Here is a 27830-nt window from a genome sequence, read left to right on the forward strand (position 1 = left end):
AGAAATGGTGTAGGGTCTCCTGCTTGGAAGGGAGGAGGTTGGACTAGATGACCTATGAGGTCCATTCCAACTCTGTTAAATCTGTTTTAAAAAGGGATGATGGCCATTTTGTTTAACGTGTCTTGCAAATCCAGTTTCTGCTTCAATGAATAACCCAGAAAATGGACTACCGTATTTTTCGGAGTATAAGATGCAACTTTCCCCCCCACAAAAAAGGGTGAGAATCTGGGTGCGTCTTATACTCCAAATGTAGCCCTGCCCAGCTTCTCAAACGGGGTTTTCAGAGGCTGAAAAAAGCCTCAGAAACGAAGCTTCAGGAAAAAAAAAAAGCCTCCAAACAGAGCTTCAGAAAAAAAGCCTCCTAAACAGAGCTTCAGGAAAAAAAAAAGCTGAAGCTCTTTTTCTGAGGCTTTCAGAGGCAGAAAAAAAAGTTTTCCTGAAACAGAGTTTCAGAAGTTTCAGAGGCTAAAAAAAAAAGCAAGGCACAGAGCTCACAACCAATGAACCTGTTGCTAAAATTCACCTCTGGGAACAGCTGATTGGGAGTATTCCGGGAGGCTGATCCACCCGCCAATCAGCTTTTTTCTTATTTTCCTCTCCAAAAACTAAGGTGCATTTTATACTCCGGTGCATCTTATACTCCGAAAAATACGGTAATTGCCTCAATATGTTCTCCTCCAGAGCTTTGACTAGACTTCTATCTCATTTTGTCCATTGCAGTAGCTGTAAGATGGAGGTTGATTTGAGCATGAATGCCTTCCTTGGTTGATGTGCATCTCCTAACTTCAGGCCACAGCACCGATCTTTTGCAAGCTGATGTTCTTCAGGTGTTTAGGAATTACGTATCTAAGGCCCTCTAAAAAACCAGGTTGGCTGAGAATTTTTGAGAGCTGCAGCCCCAAACTATTGCAAGAGCGCGCATGCCATCTCCCCAAAAAAGCTCTTCCCCTCACTTGTGAATGCAGCACTCAAACTGATGCTTGTGAGATTACTGAAATAGATTGAGCTCATCCTTCTATATTGAGATGGACTTCCTGATAGTGACATCATCATTGTGGATTCTCATAAGTGTGCCTCACCATTGCAATGAAACAGGAGCTGCGGTGTTGCATATCCTTCGTAGGAATAAAGCTACAATATTTAAATAGCTCGCAATTGTTGTTTTTTCAAAATACTTTTGTAACCTTTAGTCTAGTGTTCTCTCTCATTTCCTGGTTGTCTTTTATCCCCGCTTTAAACACACCTAACCTTGCGTAGAGAGTCAGTTTGATATAGTGTTAAGGTTCAAGGCTAGAAACCAGGAAATGGGGAGGTTAAATGAAATCCCGCTCGGGCATAAAGCCAACTGGGTGATTTGGGGCCAATCATGTTCTTCCCAACCTAAGAAGGAGGCAATGGCAAGCTACCTCTGAAGCAACTTGTCCTGAGAACTGCAGGGACCTGTCCGAACAGTTGTCAGGCGTCACCGTTGACTCAAAGGCATAAAAACAAACAAAGGTCACCTTGCTTAAGTGTGTATTTTTTTCCCAGTCACGTACAATTGGCCAAATACGATGATCTCAGAGGAAAGAGCTAAGTTGCATTCCCTTGGATGGATGTTGACTGGATTTGGGTATGGCCAAACTAGAGAAAAGAAGGACTAGGGGAGACATATGAAAAGGACCACGACTCTTCATTATATTCTCCATAATATACTTCCGTTAGATGAATAATTTTCCAAAACAGGTGCAGGATAGAATATACTGCAGGAGAGATCCTGGAGCTCATGTTTAAGCCATATTTATACTATAGACATTCCAAAGGAAGAAACATAATTAGCATATCCAATTTCTAACATGAATGATTGACGTACAGCACTCCTTAGGATTTAGGATTTAGCACTCCTAAAACAGGACTAAGATCAGAGCAGAGGTGGGTTTCAGCAGATTCTGACCAGTTCTGGAGAACCGGTAGCAGAAATTTTGAGTAGTTTGGAGAACCAGTAGTAAAAATTCTGACTGGCCCCACCCCCATCTATTCTCTGCCTCCGAAATCCCAGCTGATGGGGAGGAAATGGGGGTTTTGCAGTAACCTTCCCCTGGAGTGGGGAGGGAATGGAGATTTTACAGTATCCTTCCCCTGCCCCGCCCACCAAGCCAAGCCATGCCCACCAAGCCATGCCACGGCCACCAGGCCACACCCACAGAACCGGTAGTAAAATTTTTTGAAACCCACCACTGGATCAGAGGCAGGAGGCAGAAGAAGAACTAGAACAGGGGTGTCAAATTCGATTTCACTGAGGGCCACATCAGGGTTGTGTTTGACCTCGAGGGGGTAGGGTGGAGGGGGCATGGCCAGGATGGATGAGGCCCCGTGGTGGATTGCTACCAGTTCACAATGGTTCGTACGAACTGGTAGCGGTAGCGGTGGGAGGCTCCGCCCACCCGCCCAGACATCATGAAAAACAGTCTGTGCATACACAGAACCGCCACACGCTCGCAAAGCAAGGATGCACACCCATGTGCTCCCAATAGCGAACTGGTAGCGCCGGGATTTGAAACCCACTACTGGTGTGGCCAGCTCGATGTCACTCATGTTTGGGGCGCCTGTGGTGGCCCAAGTGCTCTGCCAGCGAAAACAGGCTCCCGAGCTCCGTTTCCGACTGCGACAACCTCCTGCCAGTGAAAACGGAGCCCGTGAGGGCTGTGCGCGGCTCTCCCAAGCTCCGTTTTCACTGGCAAAGGTACCCCTGACTAGTCCTTCACTGTTTTCAGGGCAGTCCCGTGAGCCAGATCTAAGCACCTTGCGGGCCTTGAGTTTGACACCCCTGAAGTAGAAGGTGATCCAATGACGTGGCCACGTAAGGATTTAGAAGCTTCCGAGAAGAGAGTAGAATTGCTGGTAAAAGAGCAGCCCTGATGAAATAAAAATGAAAGTTAACGGATAAGATGAATGATCAATGATTAATGATGGATAAGAGACTGTACACTTAAATATGTTTATGAGAAATAAAAATTTAAAAAAATAACTATGCCCAAAAAAATTGCTGGTGAAAACTTACAGATGCAATTGGTAGAAGGAAGTGCCAATGGGGAGAGGGGAAGGAAATAGCACAATGTCCCTTAATTGGATATCCTGCAGGTGTATTGATCAGTTCCCAGACTTGGCCAGTCAACACAGCTGTGGCTGAATATTTTGGAAACTTGATCCAGCTACTTGGAAGGCATCCAGTTGAGAATAGCTGAAATAAAAAGCCATTCTGATTACCTCGCTACTTAAGATATGAAATGGGTTCGTTCGACTAAACCTAAACCAAAATTGGTTAGTTATGAAATAAAGGGAGACTAGTATAGATCTATTTCAAGCTTTTTAGCTCTCATCAGCTAGCCATACCCTTACTCGGATTCGAACTTGGGCTTCCTGCATGTTAGGCAGTTGAATTAACCTTCTGAGCCACAAGTTCTCCTCCCTTCATCAGCTTGAGCCAGGGGAAAGATTAATATATAAAAAGCAAATATATATATTTGCAAGAGATTTAAAAAAAAAAAACGGGATGAAAATGCCATGAAGACAGAGAAAATATGTCCTTGCTTTGCAAACACAGAAGGCAGATGAAGTTTAATCACCGATAACTTTAGACCGTGCTTGTGCTATTCTAATCAATGTTTTTTTTTTTTATTGCTATTATTATAAGTGTGTAAGAGACAAAAGACATTATTTCCTTTTCTTAACCCTGCGGGGAAAAACCCAAGCCAACCTCTTAGATTGGGCTGGACTTAAGATGCTACGTTTCCTCCCAAGACTAAATCAATAAAGACAGAAAACCAGTTAAGGCATAACTAAGAAGCAGGGAGGACCAGCAGGAACAAGAAAACCTGCTTCCAGTTCAAACTCAGACAAGAACTGGGCAAAAGCAACTGGTCTGTTGAGAGTCCAGGATGGGGAACTGGGCTGTCAACCACTGGTTTTCAGCCCTGGTGATCGTAAGTTCCGCTTTATTATTATCTGGGACTGGATGGAAAGATAAAGGACAGAAGGAAGGGCCAATACCTACTTCACGGGGCTCCATTTAATGTACGGCAAATGAATTATCTGCAAGAGGCCCCTGGTTCAACCTTAGTTAAAAAGAATGGTACCAGTTTCACCGGTTTGGTAAACATGGGATGGAGTAGCAAAGACCATTGTCTGAAGTTCTACTCAAGCTGCACCAGGGTGAACAACCATTGATGGTGAAGAGGTTTTTATTTCTTTCCTTTCCTTTCCTTTCCTTTCCTTTCCTTTCCTTTCCTTTCCTTTCCTTTCCTTTCCTTTCCTTTCCTTTCCTTTCCTTTCCTTCCCTTCCCTTCCCTTCCCTTCCCTTCCCTTCCCTTCCCTTCCCTTCTCTTCTCTTCTCTTCTCTTCTCTTCTTTTCTCTTTTCTTTTCGTTATTCTCTGTATCTATAGATCTCTAGATACAGATACATAGGTAGATCTGTATCTAGGATGTCATCATGTGCTGGCCAATTTGACTTAAACATTTTTTAGGGTGTTTTTTTTTTTTTTGGTTGGGAAACTTAGGGTTGCCAGGTCTGCTTCCAAAAAAATAGCAGACAAGCGGGGGGTTGGGGAGGGGGTGTTAAGTAGTAAAAAAATAAAAAAATTTTTTTACAATTAAATTATATATTTTCTTACAAAGATTTTAACCCGTATTAAAATAATCACTTCAAAACTTTACTTAAAATTCAAAACATCAAATATATTATAATAATATGTAAAATATTAAATTACATTTTAATTTCATCACAAAGCTTTTGAATAAAAAAAATGTCCACTATTTTGTGGGAAAAAAAATAGTGAATATAATGTGAAAAAAGCGGACTGTCCGTTCAAATAGTGGACACCTGGCAACATTAGCAAACTTTTCTTAGTGCATTTACAAAGTACTAAGACTATATGTCATGTTTATATCTTTATCTCTATCTCTATCATCTATCCATCCATCCATCCATCCATCCATCCATCCATCCATCCATCCATGTCTTTTATTTCTGTTTGGAAGCTGCCAGAAAATCATACTGTTGATGATTGGCACCTCAAGGCTGATAAATAACCTGTCGGCCTTCTCCATTGTGATTTTGTCTAATGAAAGTCACCTCACAGTCTGAAGCCACCATAACCCCCTACCCGACCCCCTACACAACCCCAGCTGTCTCTAATGCCCCCTCCCTCTCCCTCAGCTCCAGTGTGGCAGCACTGAAGCTCCAAGATGGCTTCCGCCAGGCCAGCTTCAGGGTTGACAGGTGAATAATGAGAGCCATTTTGGCATGGGAGTTGAAGTGGTCTTGGTTAGAAACCAGGAGAAAGTGACTTCAAGCCGTTCTTTCGGCAGGAAATTTCACTTGTGGCTTTGGGCGGCTCTGTCCTTCTTAGTCCACCCTACCTCACAGGGTTGCTGTTAAAGAGAAAATAGGAGGTGGGAGCATCAGTATGTATGTACACTGCCTTGAATTGGGTTGCCACGGAGATAAACAGGCTGTGGTTACAAACTCCTGCAGTTCATTCCTGTAAGATTCAGAGGATTAGCAGGATCAACAATTGAAGGCTACGTGTGCCAAGAAGAGACGCTGACTTGAGAAATAGTGGGGATATTTTTAAAACTGAGACTTAAGCATGCGGTATCCTCTGATATACCACATTCTTCCATCACCTCCTTTTTCTTTCTTTTAACCTTTTTGTCAGTCTGGTCTATGGTGCAATCCTAAATTGCATGAACAGAGGGATGCAATCAGTAGTGGGTTTCAATTTTGTTTGCTACCTGGTTTTGCTGGCTGGTGCGTGCGTGCACACACACACACAACGCTTCTGCGCATGCGCAGAGACGTCTGAGCGGGTGGGCAGAACCTCCCACCACTGCTGCTACCGGTTTGCCTGATCTGGGGTGAACCGGTAGCAACCCACCACTGGATACAATCAAGATCAAGTGAGGTATTCTATAAAGCCTTAGTAAGACCACACCTAGAATACTGCATCCAGTTTTGGTCACCACACTATAAAAAAGATGTTGAGACTCTAGAAAGAGTGCAGAGAAGAGCAACCAGGATGATTAGGGGACTGGAGACTAAAATATATGAAGAACAGTTGCAGGAACTGGGCATGGTTAATCTAGTGAAGAGAAGGACCAGGGGAGACATGATAGCAGTCTTCCAATATTTGAGGGGCTGCCACAGAGAGGAGGGGGGTCGAACTATTTTCCAAAGCACCCGAAGGCCAGACAAGAATAATGGATGGAAACTGACCAAGGAGAGATTCAACCTGGAAATAAGGAGACATTTTCTGACAGTGAGAACAATCAACCCATGGAACAGAAGTTGCCTTCAGAAGTTGTGGGAGCTTCATCACTGGAGGCTTTCAAGAGGAGTCTGGACTGCCATCTGTCAGAAATAGTGTAGGGTCTCCTGCTTGAGCAGGGGGTTGGACTAGATGACCTACAAGGTCCCTTCCAACTCTGTTAATCTGTAAACTGTGCTGAAGCCTCTTTGTGTCAGCCAGCTAAACTTCTGCTTCCTAACTCTTTGCTGAAATGTGGGTGGGATGAAATAACAAAGTTCTATGTGCCTTCGAAGCATGGTGTGAATAAAACCAATAACGGTATCAATGTCCTACTTATTTTCATGAAGAGAATGAGGGAATTCGTCAACCGTGAAGGATATGGTACAAATTGGAGCCAATGTTTCAAGTCATGAAATATAACAAGAGGCCCATAGAGATTCTCAGTCATCTAGGTCATGGTTGTCCTAGGTGCTTTTCCAGTTGTCAAAGGTGCTTTTCCAGTTGCCTCCTGAAAAAAACACCTTTGGGACAACTATGACCTGGATGACTGAGAATCTCTACAGACTTTTAGCTATACAATTTGGGATGAACACCCTTGGAATGGTGTGGGAGTAGGAATGGATTTCCAGAGGAAAAATTGCAGACTATAGGAACCATTTGCACTACTCAGGTGATCCTGAGGACACAGATAAACCTCCAAGTGCTTCAGTGACCCTCTAAAAAGATGCAAATGACCAGCTGTCTGCAAGGAATATAAATCCTTCCATTCCCTGCCATCCTGTCAGAGCTGAAGAAGTTTCTTGGATGAGAAGGGAAAAATCTTCAAAAGAAATAACAAGAAAGTCCAGTTGTCTCCTGAAAAAGCACCTTTCGGATAGAGTGAGAGGCAAACTACTACCTAGGCCAGTGGTCCCCAACCCCCGGTCCGCGGACCGGTGCCGGGCCGTGGAGTACCTGGCACCGGGCCGCGCAGCAGCCGGGGGACATGAACGCTGCAGCGCAAAGGCTCCTGGGCCGTGTGCAATGGGCCGTGCGCAAAAGCTCCTGGGCCGTGCCCCCACCCCTGTGCACGCTCAGCGGGCCGCGGCGATAAAAAGGTTGGGGACCACTGACCTAGGCAATACAGGTGTATAGGGAGAATGGACAAGAGGTTAAGTGCAGATGGACTGCTGAATCTAGTCCTGATGTGTTTGTTCTCCTATGTTGTGCCATGCGTTTATGAAGTGGTTGTTTTGTTTCCCCAATGTACAGATCTGCCCATGGCTCACTGCATTGAGAATCTCCATAGACATAGCAATAAGGATGCCTAGTTTCACCTCACAGGATGTATTTATTTGACCTATCAAATTTCAAAGTTGGTGCCTCTATTTTACTCTAGTTCTCAGGTACAGAGTTAATATATGGCTCTGGGGTGTGTAAAAATTGGGTCTTGTAAACAACAGCCCATCATTCAGAGAAATACCTACATATCTACAGACCCCTCACACCTAGACATAAGCTATTTCAACTTCTTCCCTCAAGATGTTGAAGGCACTGCACACCAGAACAACTAGACACAAGGACAGTTTTTCCCCGAATGCCATCTTTCTGCTAAGCATCTAATTCCCATAACACTGTCAAACTACCTAGTAGGGCTGTAGTACTATTATCCTTCTCATCTTTCCTATTACCTATTTCTGTAACTTTGTTGCTTGTATATTATGATCTATATTAATTGTTTTATTTAGTATTCTATGACTATCACAAAGTGTTGTATCTTATGATTTATGATGAATGTATTTTTAGGATGATTATGATAATGATTTATTACTTGTTGCTCGTATGTACACTGAGAGTCTATGCACCGGAGAGAAATTCCTTGTGTGTCCTATCGCACTTGGCCAATAAGGAATCTATTCTGTTCTGTTCTGTTCTATTTTCTGTTCTGTTCTGTTCTGTTCTGTTCTGTTCTGTTCTACTCTACTCTACTCTACTCTACTCTACTCTACTCTACTCTACTCTACTCTACTCTACTCTACTCTATTCTGTGGCAAATTGCTGCAACTGTGACATAAGGATGGTGTGATTTGTTGTTAGTACAGTAGGATTAAATGCAGTTAGTCTTATGCTTTCCTTTTTAGTAGCAATGTATTTTTCCACTGCTCATTTCCTCATATTTTGCACTTCAGGAATATATTTGGCAAAGGGTTGTCATCAAACAGATTTTTCAAAAACACATTTCCTCTTCTTTTTAAAGTTATGAATTTCTGTTCATGTTAGACTACATGGGCTGGATGAGGAAATGAGTTAATGGTTTATGGAAGGATTTGAAAGTTTGCCTAGAGAGATTCCGGACCATTCCGTTAATGATTTTAATGAAATTTGCATTCGTTCTTGCGAGCAGCTAAGCACTTTATATAATGAAAAGAAGGTTTTGCAGAAAAGGTTTTGCTTCCTCCTCAGATGATCTAATTAGAGAAAGAAGATGTAGAAGGGGAAAAAAAATCTTGCAGAATTTTGTCTTTCTGGTCTCTCCATTCTGAATAAGTATTATCTGTATTTTGTCCAGGGCTGGAGGATTTTATTTTATTACTGACAGATTAAAACACAAGTTCTAGGAGTTTACAGCATAAAAAAACATGAAAACCAATAAATGCACACAGTGATCAGAGAAAACCCCCCAATAAATGTGACTGTTGTTGAAAGAAAAGACTGAATTGATGATTTATGTATTTGGGAACTAAAAAGGATTAAAGAGAGGAAAGAGTAAAATGACAACGACTTAATAAAAAGAAAGGTGGAAATCCTTCCTTCCTTCCTCCTTCCCTCCCTCCCTCCCTTCCTTCTCTCCCTCCCTTCTATGTTATTCCTTCCTTCCTTCCTTCCTTCCTTCCATCCTTCCTTCCTTCCTTCCTTCTTTCCTTCCTTCCTTCCTTCCTTCCTTCCTTCCTCCCTTCTTTCCTTCCTTTCTTCCTCCCTCCCTCCCTCCCTCCTCTCCCTCCCTCCCTTCTCATTAAGACCCTTCCTTCCTTCTCTCCCTCCCTCCCTTCTCTCCCTCCCTCCCTTCTCATTAAGACCCTTCCTTCCTTCTCTCTCTCCCTCCCTCCCTTCTCATTAAGACCCTTCCTTCCTTCCTTCTCTCCTTTTCTTCCTCCCTCCTCTCCCTCCCTCCCTTGCTTCCTCCCTCCCTTCTCATTAAGACCCTTCCTTCCTTCCTTCTCTCCTTCTCTCCCTACCTTCTCTCTCTCCCTCACTTCTCATTGACCCTTCCTTCCTTCCTCCCTCCCTCCCTTGCTCCCTCCCTCCCCCCACTCTCCCTCCCTTCCTTCCTTCTCTCCCTCCCTCCTCTCCCTCCCTCCCTTCTCATTAAGACCCTTCCTTCCTCCCTCCCTCCCCCCACTCTCCCTCCCTCCCTTCCTTCTCTCCCTCCCTTCTATGCTATTCCTTCCTTCCTTCCTTCCTTCCTTCCTTCCTTCCTTCCTTCCTTTGCTTCCTCCCTCCCTCCCTTCCTTCTCTCCCTCCCTCCCTTCTCTCCCTCCCTCCCTTGTCATTAAGACCCTCCCTCCCTCCCTTGTCATTAAGACCCTTCCTCCCTTCCTCCCTCCCTCCTTCCCTTCTCATTAAGACCCATCCTTCCTCCCTTCCTCCCACCCTCCTTTCTTCCCACATCCTTATTTTTCCTTCAATTTCTATGCTTTTATTGTATTCAAAAATAAATAAATAAAATTTAAAAATGCACGCAAATCTGCCATATGTTGCCACACAACAACGGGCAAAAAATGTTGACCATCTGTTACCCTAAAATATTTGTAGATCTCTTGCATGAAATGTGACCTGAAGCCTTAGATCTACTTCCTAAACAATGTTAACATTTGTTTAGCTCAACTGTGACTTATCCGAATTCAGGCAAGAAAACAATTCATGATTGGTGTATGGTCATGCACACTGATGTTTTTTCCCCCCCTTCAAATAATGCTTAATATATAGATTATCTCATTTCAAAATATTCCTGAATGCAATTGTCTTTCTTGTCAATGAATGGCTAATATTGTAAAACTGAAAACATGAAATGATTTTTCCCCTTTCTTCCTTAGGCTGCTTGGATAGCATTGAATATATACCTTTTTGTGACATATTTCCTGATATTTGATAGAAGTGAACAGTACTATTACACCAGGCAAATTCTTGGGGTGAGCATCATTTTGGCATCTCATAAGCTTTTGATCTCCCTGCTGTAGGGATGAAAATGTTTTAACCTAACTGGGAAAAAAATATTTTATACTTCTTAATAGGATTAAATTGTACCTATATTTGTGTCTATGTATACAGGGTACTCCTTGATTTAAGACCACAATTGAGTCCAAAATTCCCATTGCTAAGCAAGACAGTTATTGAGTGAGTTTTGCCACATTTTATGACCCAATCATAAAATGTAGGAAGTTGAAGTTTTACGACTCAGTCGTAAAATGTAGTTGTTGTAGTTGGATTAACCAGGTTTAATTCTTTTGTTTTGGCTTGTCCCTCAACTTCTTTGTCCTGGCCTTATCAATTTCCCCCCTGAAGAATTATTGTTGCATTCCATTGAAAGTCCTTATGCATTCCCCAAGACAGTAGTGGGTTGCCCTTGGTTCAGACCGGTTCGCAAGAACTGGTAGTAAAACCGGCGGGAGGCCCCGCCTCCCGCCCTGGATGTCATCATTGGTGATCTGCGCATACGCAGAAGCTTCTGCACACACGCAAATGCAAGGCGCACGTATGAGCGAAGCGAGCATGCACATGCGATCCCGTTGCGAACCAGTAGTAAAGGTAAGTAGAACCCACCCCTGCCTCAAGATATATATCGGTTATGGAAAATGTATAGGAAGGGGGAGTTGATATGATGGGCTACAGCAGGGGTGTCAAACTCAATTTCATTGAGGGCGGCATCAGGGTTGTGTTTGACCTTGAGGGGGCTGGGGGTGGGCGTGGCTGGGTTGGGCATGGCCAGCTCGACATCACTTTGGCTGCAACAACCTCCTGTAGCCCTCTGCCAGTGAAAACGGAGCTCAGGGGGCCCATGTGAGGCTTGCCCGGGCTCCGTTTTCAGCCGCGATGGCAGGGGTGGGTTCTACTTACCTTTGCTACCAGTTCGCAACGGGAACCTACTGCGAATGCACAGATCGCCGATGACAACATCCGGGGCAGTGGGCGGGGCCTCCTGCCGGTTTTACTACCGGTTCTTGCGAACCGGTTCGAACCGGGGGCAACCCTGCGCAACCGCCTCCTGCAGTCCCCTGCCAGCGAAAATGGAGCTTGTGGGCCACGTACAGCCTTCCTGATCTCCGTTTTTGATGGCAGACTGAGGCACCGCAGGCCAGTCCTTCACTGTTTCCAGGGCGGCCTGTGGGCCGGATGTAAGTACCCTCCTGGGCTATAGCAACCTAGCAGGTTTCCCAGGCAGAAAGGGACACATTCCAAAGAGGAAGGCGAGACAAGAGGCAACACAGCGTAGAACTGGATCAGAATCAGAGACTCCCTAGAATTTCCCAGGGTACCTCCGTTAGTTAGGGTAACAGTAGTAAAGGTTTTGTCGGGCAAGATTCTGTCTATGCCAGGGGTCTGCAACCTTAAGCACTCAAAGAGCCATTTGGACCCATTTCCCACAGAAAAGAAAACATCGGGAGTCACAAAACCTGGGTGGGCGTGGCCAACTCGATGTCACTCACTTCCACCAGTCACATGACCTACCCAGCCGGTCATTAGGGCAGAGAACCAGTTGTTAAAAAACACCGGGAACCACAAAACCCTTTTGACATATCTCTCTCTCCCCTCCCTCCCCCCCCCTCTCTCCCGCTCTCTCTGTATCTCTCTGTCTCTGCCCTGGCCACTTCTCCATCCACCGCCGTCGCCCTTACCTTCTCAGGCCAGATGCGGAGTGTCTGGGAGGGGAGGGCGATGGGTGGGGCCAGCCAGTGGTGGGATCACCCGACAGGGAGCCGGTCCAAAGAGCCGCATGTGGCTCTGGAGCCGCAGGTTGCTGACCCCTGGTCTATGCAAATAATAAAAGTGAACATTGGCTGCTTTGTTTTAACTGTGTGACATTCTTGAGCTAGACCTGATAATATTAGCGCTTTAGGAGAAGCTGTAATATGGAATATAAAATGATGCCCAAATGGTTTTATCTTCTCTTTGCCTTTCTAGTCTGCTCTGGCTTGGGCTCGGGCTTCAGCCAAGTGTCTGAACTTCAATAGTATGTTGATCCTGTTGCCCATTTGCCGGAATCTCCTCTCCTTCCTGAGAGGCACCAGTCGGGTAAGCAAAAGGCTGAGCTGGTAGTATGGTGTACTTAGTCCTGGAGGTTGGGTGGGCACCAGAGGTGGGTTTCAGCAGGTTCTGACCAGTTCTGGAGAACCGGTACTGGAAATTTTGAGTAGTTCGGAGAACCGGTAGTAAAAATTCTGACTGGCCCCACCCCCATCTATTCTCTGCCTCCCGAGTCCCAGCTGATCGGGAGGAAATGGGGATTTTACAGTATCCTTCCCCTGGAGTGGGGTGGGAATGGAGATTTTATAGTATCCTTTCCCTGTCATGCCCACCAAGCCATGCCATGCCACGCCCACTAAACCACACCCACAGAACCGGTAGTAAAAAATTTTGAAACCCACCACTGGTGGGCACCCAGAATCCAGCTAGTTGCTAAAAGATGTCTTGTGGAAAATTGCAAGGGGTATAATAATTTATGTCTGGATCCTGTTTCAGAAAAGTGGAATGTCTCCATTTCCAGATTAAATGATAAGGAAATAAATGAGAGGGGGGGAAATGGCTAGAACCATGGACAGCTCTGCAGATGGTTTCTTCGTCTCCATTCCAAAGGCATTGAGATTTGTTCTTTGGGATCTTGGGAACTACAGTTTAGCAAAATTTGAAGGGCCATAGAGAGCCTACCGTATTTTTTGAAGTATAAGACGCACCGGAGTATAAGATGCACCTACCTTTTTTGGTGAGGAAAACAAGAAAAAGAAATCTGCCTCTGCCTCCCAGCAATTTTGCCTCGTTGCAGCAAACAGCAAACAGCCTGCTTTACTTTCATTTTCGTTTTCAGCATAGCTTGATTAGCCCAAGGGAAAAAAAAAATCTGCTCCAGCAATTTACTTCCTTGCAGCAAGCAGCAGAGGCCCCCACAAAACAGCTGAGAGCAAAACAGCTGAGAGTCGGGAGGCCGATCCAATCAACTTGTGCTAATTAGACTGTGCTGAAGCTGAAATGAGCTGTTTCTTCTTACTGCTTGCTACAAGGAGGTAACTGCTGGGAGGCAGAGGCCAAAGGGTGGGGGCCAGTGGGTGGGTGGAGCTACATTCGGTGTATAAGACGCAGCTAAATTTTCACCCCCTTTTAGGGGAGAATCAGGTGCGTCTTATACTCCGAAAAATACAGTAGTTCCTGGGATAAAACTCATTTAGAAGTGGTTGTTACCAGGAGACAACCTGGAACCTGGGGACTGTATGAAGTCCTCCGATTCCTTTTCCCCCTCTCCTTCCTATCGGAAGCTAGAAAAGCTTTCCAACGCAATATGTGCCTCAAAACAGAGCAACAAAGATAGAGGTCCAACTTATGATCATGAATGCTGGCTAGATGGGGTTGGCCCTGATCCAGCAGGCCTATCCTCATGTTTTATTCTCCTACAATTGAACGGTTTGGTTGTTCCTGACTTTTTGCTTTATCAATTCAGTGTTGCAGATGCACCATGAGACGGCAGCTGGATCATAACCTGACTTTCCATAAACTGGTGGCTTACATGATTGCTCTTCATACAGGTAAATGGAAACATCTGGGAAAGTCTAACAAGAATTCTGTGGAAAAGGAATGAACTGCAATATTATGATGCTGTATGATGTGGGTAGGCGTGGCTTGGTGGTCATGTGACCGTGTGGGCGTGGCCAACTCAACATCACTCACATCACTGGGTGCTTCGCCTTAGCTGTTACAATGTGACAAGGGTTAACCAGAGAGGCAGTTTCTGTAAGCAGGGCAATAAAGACTAGGCTAGAAACACCACCAGAATGTTCCCTTCCTGCTTTCCTTACAGGATTAGCCCTGTAAAGTGGAAAAAAACAAAATAAGATTTCTTCCAACAACCGGTTCTCTGAATTGCTTAGAAAGTTAACAACCGGTTCTCCCAAATAGGTGCAAACTGGCTGAATCCCATCACTGCTCAAAACTCAGTGTGACTCATGTCATTTCTGTCAGGTTTCGATGCTATCTCAAAATAAATGAACTTCCAAACTGCCAATCTTTAAGGAAATTTTCTCTTTATTCGAGCACAACAACCTGATCCTGACTCTTCGCGGTCAATACTGACCTTTGCCCCCCAATCCCTCCCTTTCCGATCCCCAATTCTCTGCTTCTCATTGGCTATCTTCCAAGTCACTCTCCTGATTCCTTTTTCGTCAGTTCACAGGAATGTTTCCCCCCTCCTCATCTCCTAGGAGACCGAATCTTCAAAGGGATTTAGCAGGCAAAAGTTCAGGCTTCATCTTCCCTTTTCTATGTCAGTGCTGAGACGCTGACAATTTCCTTTTCAGAACTAACAGGACTTGAACGTTTTCACTAATGCCCTTTCAAGTCTTAGTTCAAATTATTCTACATTATGATTAAGATGTATGGGGTATTAAGAGGTCCACCGTCTGGGTTGTGGGTTTTTTTTTGTTTTCAATTCAATAAATAGTTTGCTTTGTGCTCTCTTCAAGCAATTCACATCATTGCTCATTTCTTCAATGTTGAGTGGTACATCGATGCTCAGCAGAAAACAGATGAGAGCTTGCCTTCTATCCTGTCCCACCTTCATAAGACGGATGGTTTGTGGTTAAATCCTATCCAGTCCAACTCTACAGTAAGTGCATCGCCAAATCAATAATTTACTTCTGAAAATAAAATTACTTGAGAGCCCTTGGCTAAATCTGATAGTAGCAGGAACAATCTGATTTTATCTGTAACATTGGTTCATGGAATTTAGGAGGATTATCTCTGCTTTTTTAAACCTGGATACAAAACATGAGATTTGCTTGACACCAATGCTTTCTTGGCAGTCTGTTTTTCCTGCCATGTCTTTTGCTGGGTTACACTGAGTCGATATACTAATTGTCTTTTGCTTTAAAGGATCAATGTCTTAAATATGTGCATTGAACGGCATTTTTTAAAAAAAGAAGATGCCATTTTAAAACCTTGTTTTAAATTTTTGGTGAGCTGCCTTGGATATGTTTTAAAAAAATGGACACGGTCTGTTTCAGCGATGGTTTTTTTAAGGATGTTTGATTTTTGATGGTCCTTTTACTCTGTTACAATTTTGTCATACGGGCCAGGTTTCCTAAATGTTATGGGGTTGAAATTCTCCAGGTTGGAAGGATCCTAGGATTTAAACAACCTAGGATTGTTTAAATACAACCGAGCAGAGGTGGGTTTCAGCAGGTTGTGACCAGTTCTGGAGAACCAGTAGCAGACATTTTGAGTACTTCGGAGAACCAGTAGTAAAAATTCTGACTGGCCCCACCCCCATCTATTCTTTGCTTCCCAAGTCCCAGCTGATAAGGGAGGAAATCGGAATTTTGCAGTAACCTTCCCCTGGAGTGTGGTGGGAATCAGGGGTGGGTTCTACTTACCTTTACTACCGGTTTGCAATGGGGCCAGGCGCAGAAGCATTCTGATGATGTCAGGGTCGGTGGGCGGAGCCTCCCGCCGATTTTACTACTGGTTCTATAGAACCAGTACGAACAGTATCCTTCCCCTGCCACGCCCACCAAGCCATGCCCACAGAACCGGTAGTAAAAAATTTTGAAACCCACCACTGCAGCCCAGGGACATGATCTACTATGTCTTTGTGTGACTTCACCTTGCTTGCTCTTGCAGATTCCTTTATATGTAGCATTCATCACCATTCCAGGCCTGACGGGTGTGATCATCACTTTGGCACTTATTCTCATGATCACTTCTTCCATGGAACAGATCCGCAGGAGCTATTTTGAAGTCTTCTGGTACACCCACCATCTCTTCATCATCTATTTTGCTGGCCTCGTCATCCATGGCATCGCGTAAGACACCCTTTATTGTCATTTTTTTCCTCTGGGCACTCTGGCACACATTAAAAATGAAAATCTGTTGCTTGCTCTCAAATTGTACACATACTGTACATAACACACCAGTGGTGGGTTCCTCCCGGTTCGGCCCAGTTCTGCTGATATGATGTCACTGAACCGGTTCTCTTTGTTCGGGAGGTTGAGTCCCCCCCGCGTTATTCTTATCTTTTATTTGGTCCCATCCCCCAATCTATTTGCTGCCTCCCGAGTCCCAGCTGATCGGCTAGAAGGAAAAAAAAACTGTTTAACCTCTTGCCACAGGGCTTCAAAGGGCCGCCCTACAGCTGATCAGTGTTAAAAGGCAGTGTGGAGGTAGACCAGTGCGCTTGAAAAACAAATGAATAGACCGGAACGCTCCGAGAACAAATGGGTAGACCGGCACAGCTCTGCAAGCAGTTAAAATCCTGGTATACCAGTACCTCTGCTAAATCCTAAAGAATTGTCACATGACCATCAAACCACGCCCACAAAATAAGCCACGCCCACAGAACACAGTAAAAATTTTTAGAACCCACCCCTGTAACACACTTATAGATAAAACCGGTGGAAGGCTCCGCCCACTGACCCTGACATCATAAAAACTGTTCTGCACATGCGTAGAAGCTTCTGTGTTTGCACGTGGCCCCGTTGCAAACCGGTAGTAAACCACCCCTGCTACAGATACGCAATATTCATACATATGTATATACCGTACCTACAACCTAACATATAAATATAGATAAATATTAAATGGGTGAGAAGACTGATAAGGGTTTTTTTTCCCCTTTATCTTGTTTTATTTTATAATTATGCAATATTTTTATAATGTAATAATTTTAAAATTGTTATAAAAGCATGCTAGTGTTTGGATCCTGTGGCATTTATACAGTGTTGACCGGAGATCATTAACATTCTGATGTTTAGATAAAGCTTTAAAAACAAAAAAGGTTATATTAATATGAACCATGGTTCCTAAAATTTTAATGTTCTTTATTATTTTAAAAAGTTTTTTTTATTATTTTAAAACATAAACAAAAAACACATCTGTTCAAAACAAAGCTCTTGATCCGGTCACAAATTCATACAAATCACTAACAAATCTTAATTTTCAATTAGTACAACTTAATATTTTACTCAGTTATTTCCCTCAAATCTATTATTTAACTATGCCATTATCCCCAAAAACCTGTTACTTAAATCTTAAATCTTAACCAATTATCATTCCCTTTCTCTCTTTCATTTGCTGAGATGGATAAATTTTTAAAGTATAAATCATACAATTATTAAAAACATTCATAAAATATTAAATTCCAACATAATCATTTTATTCTTACTAATGAGTTTATTATATCTGGAGTTAAAGGTGGCAATTAATAAATGTGCAAAATACACACGGTTTTTCAGCAAGTGCAGATATTCGCATTTTGAAGGCTGTGTTTGGTTAAACTAACGATACTTGCGGGTAACACATAATTCGGAACAACAAATGCAATAGTTTCATTGCAATCCTAGCAGCCAATGTAAATACATGACATAGCCAGTAATTGTATCTAGAATTCCTCCCACCCCTAAAGCAATGAGTGAAGGATTGTGCGATTTTGGAAACTTCCGGAAATCTAGCATCTCTTAGGGGAAACAAAAACAGAACGAGAAGGAGGGGTGCCTCAAGCACAAATAATCAGACCATATGATAAATAGCAATTCAGAAGATTTAGCGCTCAAGACTATAGACCAAAATCTAGTCAACTAAAGTTCAGTACAAAAACCTTTTTCTCTTGCTTGGGTGAGGGTGTGTGTTGGAGTACATGACCTACAAGCAGAGGTGGGCTCCTGGGGGTTCGTAGGGGTTTAGGAGACCCTCTAGCTAAGGTTCTGTGCAGTTCGGAGAACCTCTAAATCCCACTCCTGGCTAGCCCCGCCCATCCAGCCCCGCCCCTCCCAGGAGTCCCCCACATGGCCCGTTTTGGATGCAGATAAGTGCAGGGCGCGTGCGGAGGCTCAGGGAGGGTGAAAAACGGACCTACCGGAAGTTCGGGAAGGCCGGAAATGGGCCCGTTTCCAGCCTCCAGAGGGCCTCCGGAGCCTGGGGAGGCCATTTTCACCCTTCCAGATGCTCGAGGAAAGCCTCTGGAGCCAACGGAGAGCAAAAACTCCTGTGGTGCAGGAGGCTGACTAGGCCATGCCCACCATGGCCACGCCCACCCAGCAACCGGGCAGAGAACTCCTTGCTAAAATTTTTGAAGCCCACTCCTGCCTACAAAGTCCCTTCCAACTCTGTTAATCTGTAAATAATATTAATTGGCACCAGATAAGGGTCCATGGAATTCAAGAAGGGTTGAACTTAGACTGTTTGTGGGAATGTAATCAGAGGTGGGTTTCAGCAGGTTCTGACCAGTTCTGGAGAACCGGTAGCGGAAATTTTGAGTAGTTCGGAGAACCGGTACTAAAAATTCTGACTGGCTCCGCCTCCATCTATTCTCTGCCTCCCAAGTCCCAGCTGATCGGGAGGAAATGGGGATTTTGCAGTAACCTTCCCCTGCCACGCCCACCAAGCCATGCCACGCCCACCAAGCCACACCCACAGAACCAGTAGTAAAAAAATTTGAAACCCACCACTGAATGTAATGATTCTACGCCAGGGGTGTCAAACTTGCGTCGTCACGCCATCATCACATGACGTATCGGGACTTTTTTCCCCTTCACTGAACCGGACGAGGGCGGGGCCAGCACGTCTGGTCTGCGGGCCGCGAGTTTGACACCCCTGTCCTAGGCTGATGACTCGTTTAACTCTGCCCTCCAGCTCTGCCTTCTCTTCTCCTACAGGGTGAGGGTGAGGACAAGGCATTGTCATAGCAAGCCACTTTCTCCCACTACTTAGCCACTGAATCCTTTTGGAATTTTCTCCTGGGAAAGGCAACAATTCAGAGGGTGCCCTTTTGTGTTCACAGAGGTCTTGTTCGTGGGCAAACAGCTGAAAGTCTGACGAAGAATAACCCCAAGCAGTGTGCGCATCACCCTACCCAGTGGGGCCGAAACAGCAGCCATCACTATTGTGAAGTGCCTGAGTTTGGAAGTATTCCGGCTGAGGTGAGAACATCATTGGTGATAGTCTGTGCTGTGATGGAAGGTAATGAGGAGGTAGATTCCCAGCAGAGAGGGGTGCATTCCAGAGGAATATAAGAGGCAACTCAGCTAAGATATTTTGTGTGAGAGAAAGAGGATGAAGACAGCCCTTCCCTAATAGTTCGTAGAGTACCATATTTTTCAGACTATAAGACGCACTGGAGTATAAAACATACCAAGATTTCAAAGAGGAAAAGAAGAAAAAAAAATAGTTTTTGCCCTCCCCAGTCCCCAGGAGCACTCTGCAGGCCTCCCAAACCCTCTGCGCATCCCATTTTTGCAAAAATCAGGCCTGTTTTTGGCAAAAATGGGATGCGCGGGGTGGGGTTTCGGGAGGCCAAAAATGGCTGTATTCGGTGTAGAAGACGCACCAACATTTCCACCCTCTTTTAGGGGGGAAAAGTGCATCTTATATCCCCCGAAAAGTACGGTATATTGTAGATGCAGATATTAGAGTGTTTAGTCTGGCAAGATTCTGTCTACGGGTGTGAAACAATGAAAACCTCAACTTGGAAGAATCACAATATGTCATTTTTGATTTTGGGCCTGACTGCAGTACCTGAGAAGGATTCAGGAGATAGTTTCATACGCAGCCACCTTATCTTGGAGGAGAACTTCCCTCTCTCTGGTTCATCTGATAGCCATTAGCAAAAAATGGAAAAGCTCTCCACTCTAATGTAGTGAAAGAGAAATGAGTCCTAAAATGGGACTGGTTCAATTGAGGAGATTCTTGTAATCCTAGCCCTATCCCATTAAAGAAGACCCGGTGAGAATTTTGCTTTGGATTGGTTGAGTCAGTTGCCAAAGCTTGGCATCAACCCAATGTGTAGTTGATGTTAACTGAAATTTCATTCACCCAGCCCCACCCAAAAGCTGAACTTCCTGTTATACTAAATGTAGCTACCACGTGATTGGGGCTTGATGAGTTATAAAGTTATGGTTATATTGGGGAAAAAACCCAGGCAATTATGGTAAAAAGCAAGCTGTGGTTTAACATAATGTATGAATTCAGCATAAGGAACTACACTAATTCTGGAGATAAAAATTATCTCCAATTATCTGCAATTAGTGCAAGTTCAAATCTCACCAGGCTCAAGGTTGACTCAGCCTTCCATCCTTTCGAGGTAGGTAAATTGAGGACCCGGATTGTGGGGGCAATAAGCTGACTTTGTATAGAATAACACCGCTTGGGGGGGCCGAAAGCCCTAATAAGCAGGTATATACAAAAAAAGTATGCAGGCTATTGCTATAATGCATTGTAAGCCGCCCTGAGTCTACGAAGAAGGGCGGCATATAAATTGGACTAATAAATTAATAAAAAGGAGCAGGAGAAAGTCCTGCTTTCCTGCAGGACGGTCTTTCTTATTGTACTTTACTTGGTTCTTTCTTTTAAGTCCTGGAAGTGGGTGCTGGCACCTATTATTCTCTATGCATTTGAGCGAGCCCTGAGGATTTGGCGTTCCTGCCAGAAAGTCGTTATTACAAAGGTAAGTGTTGGATCTGTCTCCAAATCTACTACTGACCCCTGCTATTGCTGATCCCTGGCCTAGGCAATAGATCCTGCCTACCTCTAGCAAGTTCACTTTCCTTAACTCTTTACGTCCGATGTGTTGGCGTTGAATTGAGACTGGGCAGATGCAGGTTTATACTCAGCCATGGGATATCACTGTGTGAACTATGGGAGAACTATTCTGTTCCCAGGCCAATCTCCATCTTTTATTTGACCAAAAGAGAAAGGCGGAGGAGGCAGGCTTGTGTTTCAGCATCAGAGATGTTCTGACTTAGGCTTTCCCAAACCATGAAGCAGACTCCTCGTCCCGACAAAAAAAAACCTTTTATTTAATTTACAGTGAATTCCTCTCCAGCAAAGTCTTTCCTTTCCCACAGTCTTTCAAGATAGTTTACAATGACCGATCTTTATCAGGCTTGGAGTGTGGCCAGGCCAATATCTTTCAGACGCCGCAATACTTGGCAAGAATGCAGGAATGAATTAATTGTTTCCTGCAAACTCCACTCCCCTTTCGCTCCTCTTTTATTCCCTACAGGAGGGACCCTTCAGCGTCCACCTGTGGCCTTACTCCCAAGTCGACCCTTGTTCTTTAGCTGTTCCTTTCGTCTGGCAACTCTGTGCATGCGCACACTGGGAATGGGCTCCAGCTGTTCGTCTGCCTCACTGATGTCTGACTCCGAAGGCAGCTGATAACTGGCATACGGCCCTGGCCCCCTCTCTGCCTCTGACGCAGAGCCCTCATCAGAGCCTTCCCCAGACTCCAGGACTGGCCCATGTTCCTCCCCAATCTCCTCACTGTCCGAATCTGCTGCCAGCTCCACTGACCGCTGGTGGGCCACAACAGGTCTACTCAGTGTGGGGAGAGGATACTGTAAATGGGGAGTGGGAATTCACCGCATCCCCATTGGGACAAGGCATTGGGTTTTCTCACTTTGGAAATCTTGTCTCCAGGTCATCATGCATCCCTCCAGAGTCCTGGAAATTCAGATGTACAAGGCAGGTTTCAGCATGGAAATCGGACAGTACGTGTTCCTCAACTGCCCCACCATCTCCTACCTAGAGTGGCATCCATTCACTCTCACCTCCGCCCCGGAGGAAAACTTCTTCTCGGTCCACATTCGGGTGGCAGGAGATTGGACGGAGACCTTGATTGACACCTTGCAGCAGCCAAACTCACCGATGCCCAGGTGAGCGGAGATGGCGACATGAGTAGTTGCGATTGGTTGGCCTCACTTGAATTTCTTGAATAAATCCTATCTGGATAAACTTGAAAACGTATAAGCTTTTCACAGTTAATATTTTTGGCCAAAAACATTAAAATGTATCTGAAAAGTCCCAGGGTCCAAGTCCAGTTTGTGGAACTAAGCTCTTCTGGATGTTTTATGACACGGATGACATCAGCTTGGCTTTTTATAATCTATCATCTTCTTTTAATTGACCCCATAATCCCTTGCGGGGTGGAATCTGGGCAACTGAATGGTGCTGAGTGTTTACTGGCCAGATGCCCTTCCTGTCGCCAATGCAGACTTATATTCAGCAGATATATTCTCATCGTGCCCAGAGAGAGAAATATCTGCCTCTACCTAGGATTGAACTCACAACCTCCTGATTGTAAGGCAAGAGCTCCACCTCTAGACCACTGCACCACTCAGCTATGAGAGCAGAAAAAGCAAAACACTGTTTGCTCATTTTTTCAGGATGATGGTGGATGGTCCTTTTGGCACAGCCAGTGAGGATGTCTTCCAGTATGAGGTGGCCATGCTGGTGGGAGCTGGGATTGGGGTGACTCCTTTTGCTTCAGTACTGAAATCTATCTGGTACAAGTTCCAACATGGTGACCAGGAACTTCAAACCAGAAAGGTAAGCTCAGTTGGCTTCTCCTCAACCTATTTACAAGTAGCCTCTAAGGTACAGCAATAAAAGAGTTCTTGACTTTATAATGTCTTGCAGGCTTAAGTCAGAATCAGCATACCATGTTTCTCCAGAAAGATGAAAACAGAGTTAGACATTGGGCTCTTCTAGACCAGAATTGTCCACTGTCAAAAGTTCTCCAAGATCAAGAATTTGTCCACCTTTACTTGCATGGAGATTAAATGTGGAATCTACAACATTTATTGATTTATTTATTAAATTTATATGTTACCCATCGCACTACTAGTCTGACTCTGAAAGGCTTACAAACTGATAAAAAAGTTAAATAGAAAAGCATAGCTAAATGTCTACGACTGATTCACAATCATCCAGCTCATAGTTGTCCCAAAGGTGGGTTTTTTTTTTCAAGAAGCAACTGGACTTTCTGTTTTTCTTTGAAGATGTTTCACTTCTCATCTAAGAAGCTTCTTCAGCTCAGAGCTGAAGAAGCTGAAGAAGCTTCTTAGATGAGAAGCGAAACGTCTTCAAAGAAAAACAAGAACGTTCAGTTGCCTCTTGACAAAGCACCTTTGGGACAAATAGAAAAGCAAGCGACATCAATGAAATAAAGACTAAAAGACTTCCTGCAAACATCTTCTCTATTACTCAACCAAGGTTGCCTTCTATCCAACTTTTACAATTTAGTAGCACTGGTTTGCCCAACCTGCTTATGGATTTCAATTAAACGCTTATTGGGTTATGCGTTTTCTGCATGCCAAAGTGGAGGAGTATCCATTGAGTTTCTTTGAGGTTTAGTGTGCTGTGAAAACTGAGTTGGTTTGGGGTTTGACGGTCCGCATAAAAATGGGAAATCGATGCAGTAAGCAGGGCAAACATGTTGTGTCACCCAAAAGTCATTGTACTTCTCTCTGATCTCAACATCTTTCAACTTTGTTCTCGGCATTCTGATTCGGAGGGTGCAAACTGGCATTTTAAAGCACATTGCCGTCTTCTTCTTCTTTTTCTTTCTTGTGTGGGCTGCAAGATTTACTTCTACTGGGTTTGCCGAGAAACGGGATCGTTTGCCTGGTTCAAACATCTCCTTTCCTCCTTGGAACAAGAGATGGAGGGATCTGGCAGAGCAGATTTCCTAAGCTATCATCTCTACCTCACTGGCTGGAACAGAAGCATGGTGAGTTGGAGGGCTAATCTGTGTGTGAGACCTGTCTTATCCTGGAGCTTCTTGACTTATCGCTTGGCACTTTTAAGGAAGTCATTTCACAGTCTTCGGTCCGAGCTAGAAACCCAGAACAAAAAGGGCATTGTTCAAAGTTAGTTTGTTCAGTTGCTTTACCAAATAGGTCAGGGGTTGTTTTCACAGCTCAAAGTCTTATAAAACCATCTTAAAGATGAAATAAAGTTGGAGGTGAAAAGGCACATATTTGACTTCTAAAAGGAATCAAGCCAAGATTTCTGAGAAAGGGACTTCACACATGGGGCTTTACCACTGAGAAGGCCTATCCTCCAACGGTCTCTGGGTTCACCTTTGAACTTCCAAGTTCAAGATTTCTTGGAAATAACCTTCAGGAAGGGATGGTATATTAATAAAAGACAGTAATCCTTGATTTACAACCACAAGGACCAGTATTTTCATTGCTAAGCATGATAGTTAAGTAAGCCGTGTCCGACTTTTCAACCTTATTTGCCATAGTTGTTACATGAATGCAGGTTCCTCCATTGACTTCGCTGGCTATAAAGTCAGCCATTTTCTTTTACAAGCCAGGATTTGTAGCTTATTGAACAAAAGAGAGCTGGTTGTTTATTTAGCAAACCACAAGGAAGCAAATTAAAATAGTTTATGTTTGGGTAAAACCTACTGCTTGGTTGTTTTGACCTAAAACTGTTTGTATGAAGAGGTTCATCATTAGGTTATTCCCAAGAATGGTGGAGAACACCGGGGTGCTATTCAGCAGGTTCTGACAGGTTCTGGAGAACCGGCAAATACCACCTCTGGCTGGTCCCAGAGTGGGGTGAGAATGGAGATTTTGCAATATCCTTCCCCTGGAGTGGGGTGGAAATGGAGATTTTGCAGTATCCTTCCCTGGCCATGCCCACCAAGCCACGCCCACAGAACCGGTAGTAAAAAAAATTGAATTCCACCACTGGAGAACACCCTGTGCCATTCCAAGAACCGGAAGATGTGTTTTAACACAACAGTTGAGGAGATTGTTGGGAGTTGCTGCGAAATTTTGACTTTGGCTGCCTTTCTTTGTTGGGAAACTAGGTTGGCCATGCAGCTCTCCATTTTCAGAAGTCCACCGACATGGTGACAGGCCTGAGGCAAAAAACCTCTTTTGGAAGACCCATGTGGAATAATGAATTTTCAGCAGTGGCGGCCGCACACCCCAAGTAAGAGTTGTTGTTGTTGTTACTTACGAAATCGTGTCCGACCCATCGCGACCCCATGGATAATGTTCCTCCAGGCCTTCCTGTCCTCTACCATCCTCTGGAGTCCATTTAAGCTCACACTGACTGCTTCAGTGACTCCTTCCAGCCACCTCCTTCTCTGCCGTCCCCTTCTTCTTTTGCCCTCAATCGTTCCCAGCATTAGGCTCTTCTCCAGGGAGTCCTTCCTTCTCATTAGGTGGCCAAAGTATTTGAGTTTCATCTTCAGGATCTGGCCTTCTAAAGAGACGTCAGGGTTGATCTGCTCTAGGACTGACCGATTGGATCATCTTGCAGTCCAAGGGACTCACAGGAGTCTTCTCCAGCACCAGAGTTCAAAGGCCTCAATTCTTTGGTGCTCAGCCTTTCTTATGGTCCAACTTTCACAGCCATACATTGCAACTGGGAAAACCGTAGCCTTGACTTTACACACTTTTGTTGGCAGGGTAATGTCTCTGCTTTTTAGTAAGCTATCTAGATTTAATAAAAAAAATTGTCTAGATTTGGCAAAACTAGATAGCAAATCCAGGTAAGAGAGCGCCTTTCAACCAGGTTAAGCTCTCTTCTTCTCATCTAACCCTGTAGCAGTTCTTCCAAACAGCAACAACTTTTCCCCCCCAGGATTTCTGGAAGAAACAAAACTCCCCCCCCCATCATTGGCTACCAGAATTTTAAAAAAACTGGAAATGCAGTTCTGATGTCTGGGATTGAATGCCCAGATGCTCTTATCGCTGAGCTAAGGTCTCTTCTCTGGAACATTGTGGAACAGGGAATCAGTACCCTGGACAGCTCCATATTAAACCTTTTCATAATTGGATCAAACATTTATCTAGTTAATCTTTTATTTACATTTACTAATTTACTTTAAAGAATGCAGTTTCAGTTCCGGATACATTTGCCCCATAAGCTAACATTTTAGAAGTCTCTCTTTTATGATAAAGAGGAAATGTATATAATTGCTATCTGTAGTTTTTATAGGTAACTAGCTGATAATCCGGTGTTGCCCGGGTATTTATTTATCCCAACCCTATATTAGACAGAGAGGCTGTGTATTACCAGAGGAATCCCCCTTGTGGAGTACTGCGAAGCCGTTACATGGCAACTCCAGTGCTGTACGGTAGAAGCCATTTTAAGGCACAACAGGCTCCATCTTAACAGAACTTGAATCCAAAATGCACACTATCACTGTCAAAAGTACTGTGATTTGACATTATAGATATAATTCTTTCCTTTCCTTTTCATTTCAGCGACCCAGGCGTTCCAGAGTTATGCTGGAACACACACACACACTCACACAGAACCCCCCCCCCCGGAGTATTAGGGGGTGTCTTATCACCACAGTATTTCTTTCCAGGGAGTAAGTCATCTGTGTATCAACTTTGGTTGAAATTGCTCGAGGCGTTCCAGAGTTATGCTGAAACATACCCACACACACATACATACAGCCGTTTTTATATATATACTGTATATATATATATAAGATTGTATTATCTATGCTTTCTTGAACAAGCTAGAGCCAGTCCCGAAAAATTGTGGCTTGTTTTTCTAGTCTAGTTTAATTCCTAGTCTTTCCTTTGTTTTATCTTGTTCTGCGTCTTGTACATTAGATGGACACAAAAGTAGGCTAGCAAAAAGACGGGGTCATAAACCAACTTATTGTTGATGTCTGCACATTACACCAAGCCATAGCTGTTAATCTGTAAATAAACAGGAAAAAGAATTCATTGACCTAAAGAAACCATGGATGATTCATTCACCCAATTTGCCCGTCATCTCAAGCCAAACCCAACCCAACCCAACCCAACCCCATTGTTAAGTTCACCAGCAATGTTTTAATCTCTTCAACTAACCAAAGGGTGCCATTCTGTTCCTGTCCCTTAATAAAAGAATTATGTCAAACCTGCCAAGATATGCAAATCCCACTTAATGTTGCTTCCAAAGCCCAGCAGTTTCCAAGAATGTTTATTCCAACTGATTTATGTTATTTTTATCCTTATCTTAGGTCTGTTGTGGGTGTGTTCTTGTGTGGACCAGAGCAGCTGGCCAAAACTCTGAGAAAGTACTGCAGTCAGCACTCTAGTCTGGATCCCAGAAATGTCCAGTTTTATTTCAACAAAGAGAACTTTTGAAACACCAGGACTCAAGTCAGAAGGGGAAAACTGTTAAATGCCTTGCTGAACTAAATAAGGACTGTCAGACCAGAGTTTGCAACTTTTAACAAGCAATGGACACACCTTTCATGTTTGCATATTGCTAGGATAATGTTTTTCTATTTATTTTTTTAAAAAAGTTTGAATAGACAAAATGTAAACTTAAAAAAAATAAAAATGCCAGGAGCCAATTAGCACTAATAAATTGACACATTGCATTGCCATCTGACTGTTATCGATAAAAGCCAGTCTCTCTCTCTCGTTCAGTGAATTGTGATGTCAGGATCAACTTGTAATATATTTTTTTAAAAAAATGGCTTTCTGGCAAAAAGTACAAGCTTTTTTGTATTGATGACGGGCAATTTGGGGAAACAAAAAAAAACAAAAATTGTTCAA

General features: G+C 43.9%; 1 protein-coding gene across 3 annotated transcripts; it reads left to right on the top strand.

Annotated features, from left to right (window-relative positions):
- The first annotated feature begins 3917 nt into the window (after positions 1–3917).
- NOX1 (NADPH oxidase 1) lies at positions 3918–27413 on the top strand. 3 transcript variants are annotated; one of them, XM_070951745.1, is made up of 13 exons: positions 3918–3962; positions 10362–10457; positions 12448–12558; positions 13976–14060; positions 14994–15136; positions 16150–16331; positions 19304–19442; positions 20873–20965; positions 21940–22175; positions 22686–22848; positions 23885–24031; positions 25124–25248; positions 27287–27413. In XM_070951745.1, exons 1-13 carry the CDS (start codon positions 3918–3920, stop codon positions 27411–27413), a joined length of 1692 nt encoding a protein of 563 aa, XP_070807846.1. The 3 variants fall into 3 exon arrangements, with proteins under 3 accessions (XP_070807846.1, XP_070807848.1, XP_070807847.1); XM_070951747.1 differs by lacking the exon at positions 23885–24031; XM_070951746.1 differs by lacking the exon at positions 12448–12558.
- The last annotated feature ends 417 nt before the right edge of the window (positions 27414–27830 follow it).

This window comes from Pituophis catenifer, unplaced genomic scaffold (assembly GCF_029215685.1).
Source record: "Pituophis catenifer annectens isolate HBS135680 unplaced genomic scaffold, rPitCat1.0.hap2 SCAF_11, whole genome shotgun sequence".
NCBI lineage: Eukaryota > Metazoa > Chordata > Lepidosauria > Squamata > Colubridae > Pituophis > Pituophis catenifer.

Bases quoted from the DNA above. Each gene is read 5' to 3' on its own strand.
- NOX1 (XM_070951745.1), top strand. From the start codon at position 3,918: ATGGGGAACTGGGCTGTCAACCACTGGTTTTCAGCCCTGGTGATC. The intron at 16,332-19,303 runs GTAAGACACCCT...TTGTGTTCACAG, and splicing joins CTCGTCATCCATGGCATCGC to AGGTCTTGTTCGTGGGCAAA. The intron at 20,966-21,939 runs GTAAGTGTTGGA...TCTTGTCTCCAG, and splicing joins AGAAAGTCGTTATTACAAAG to GTCATCATGCATCCCTCCAG.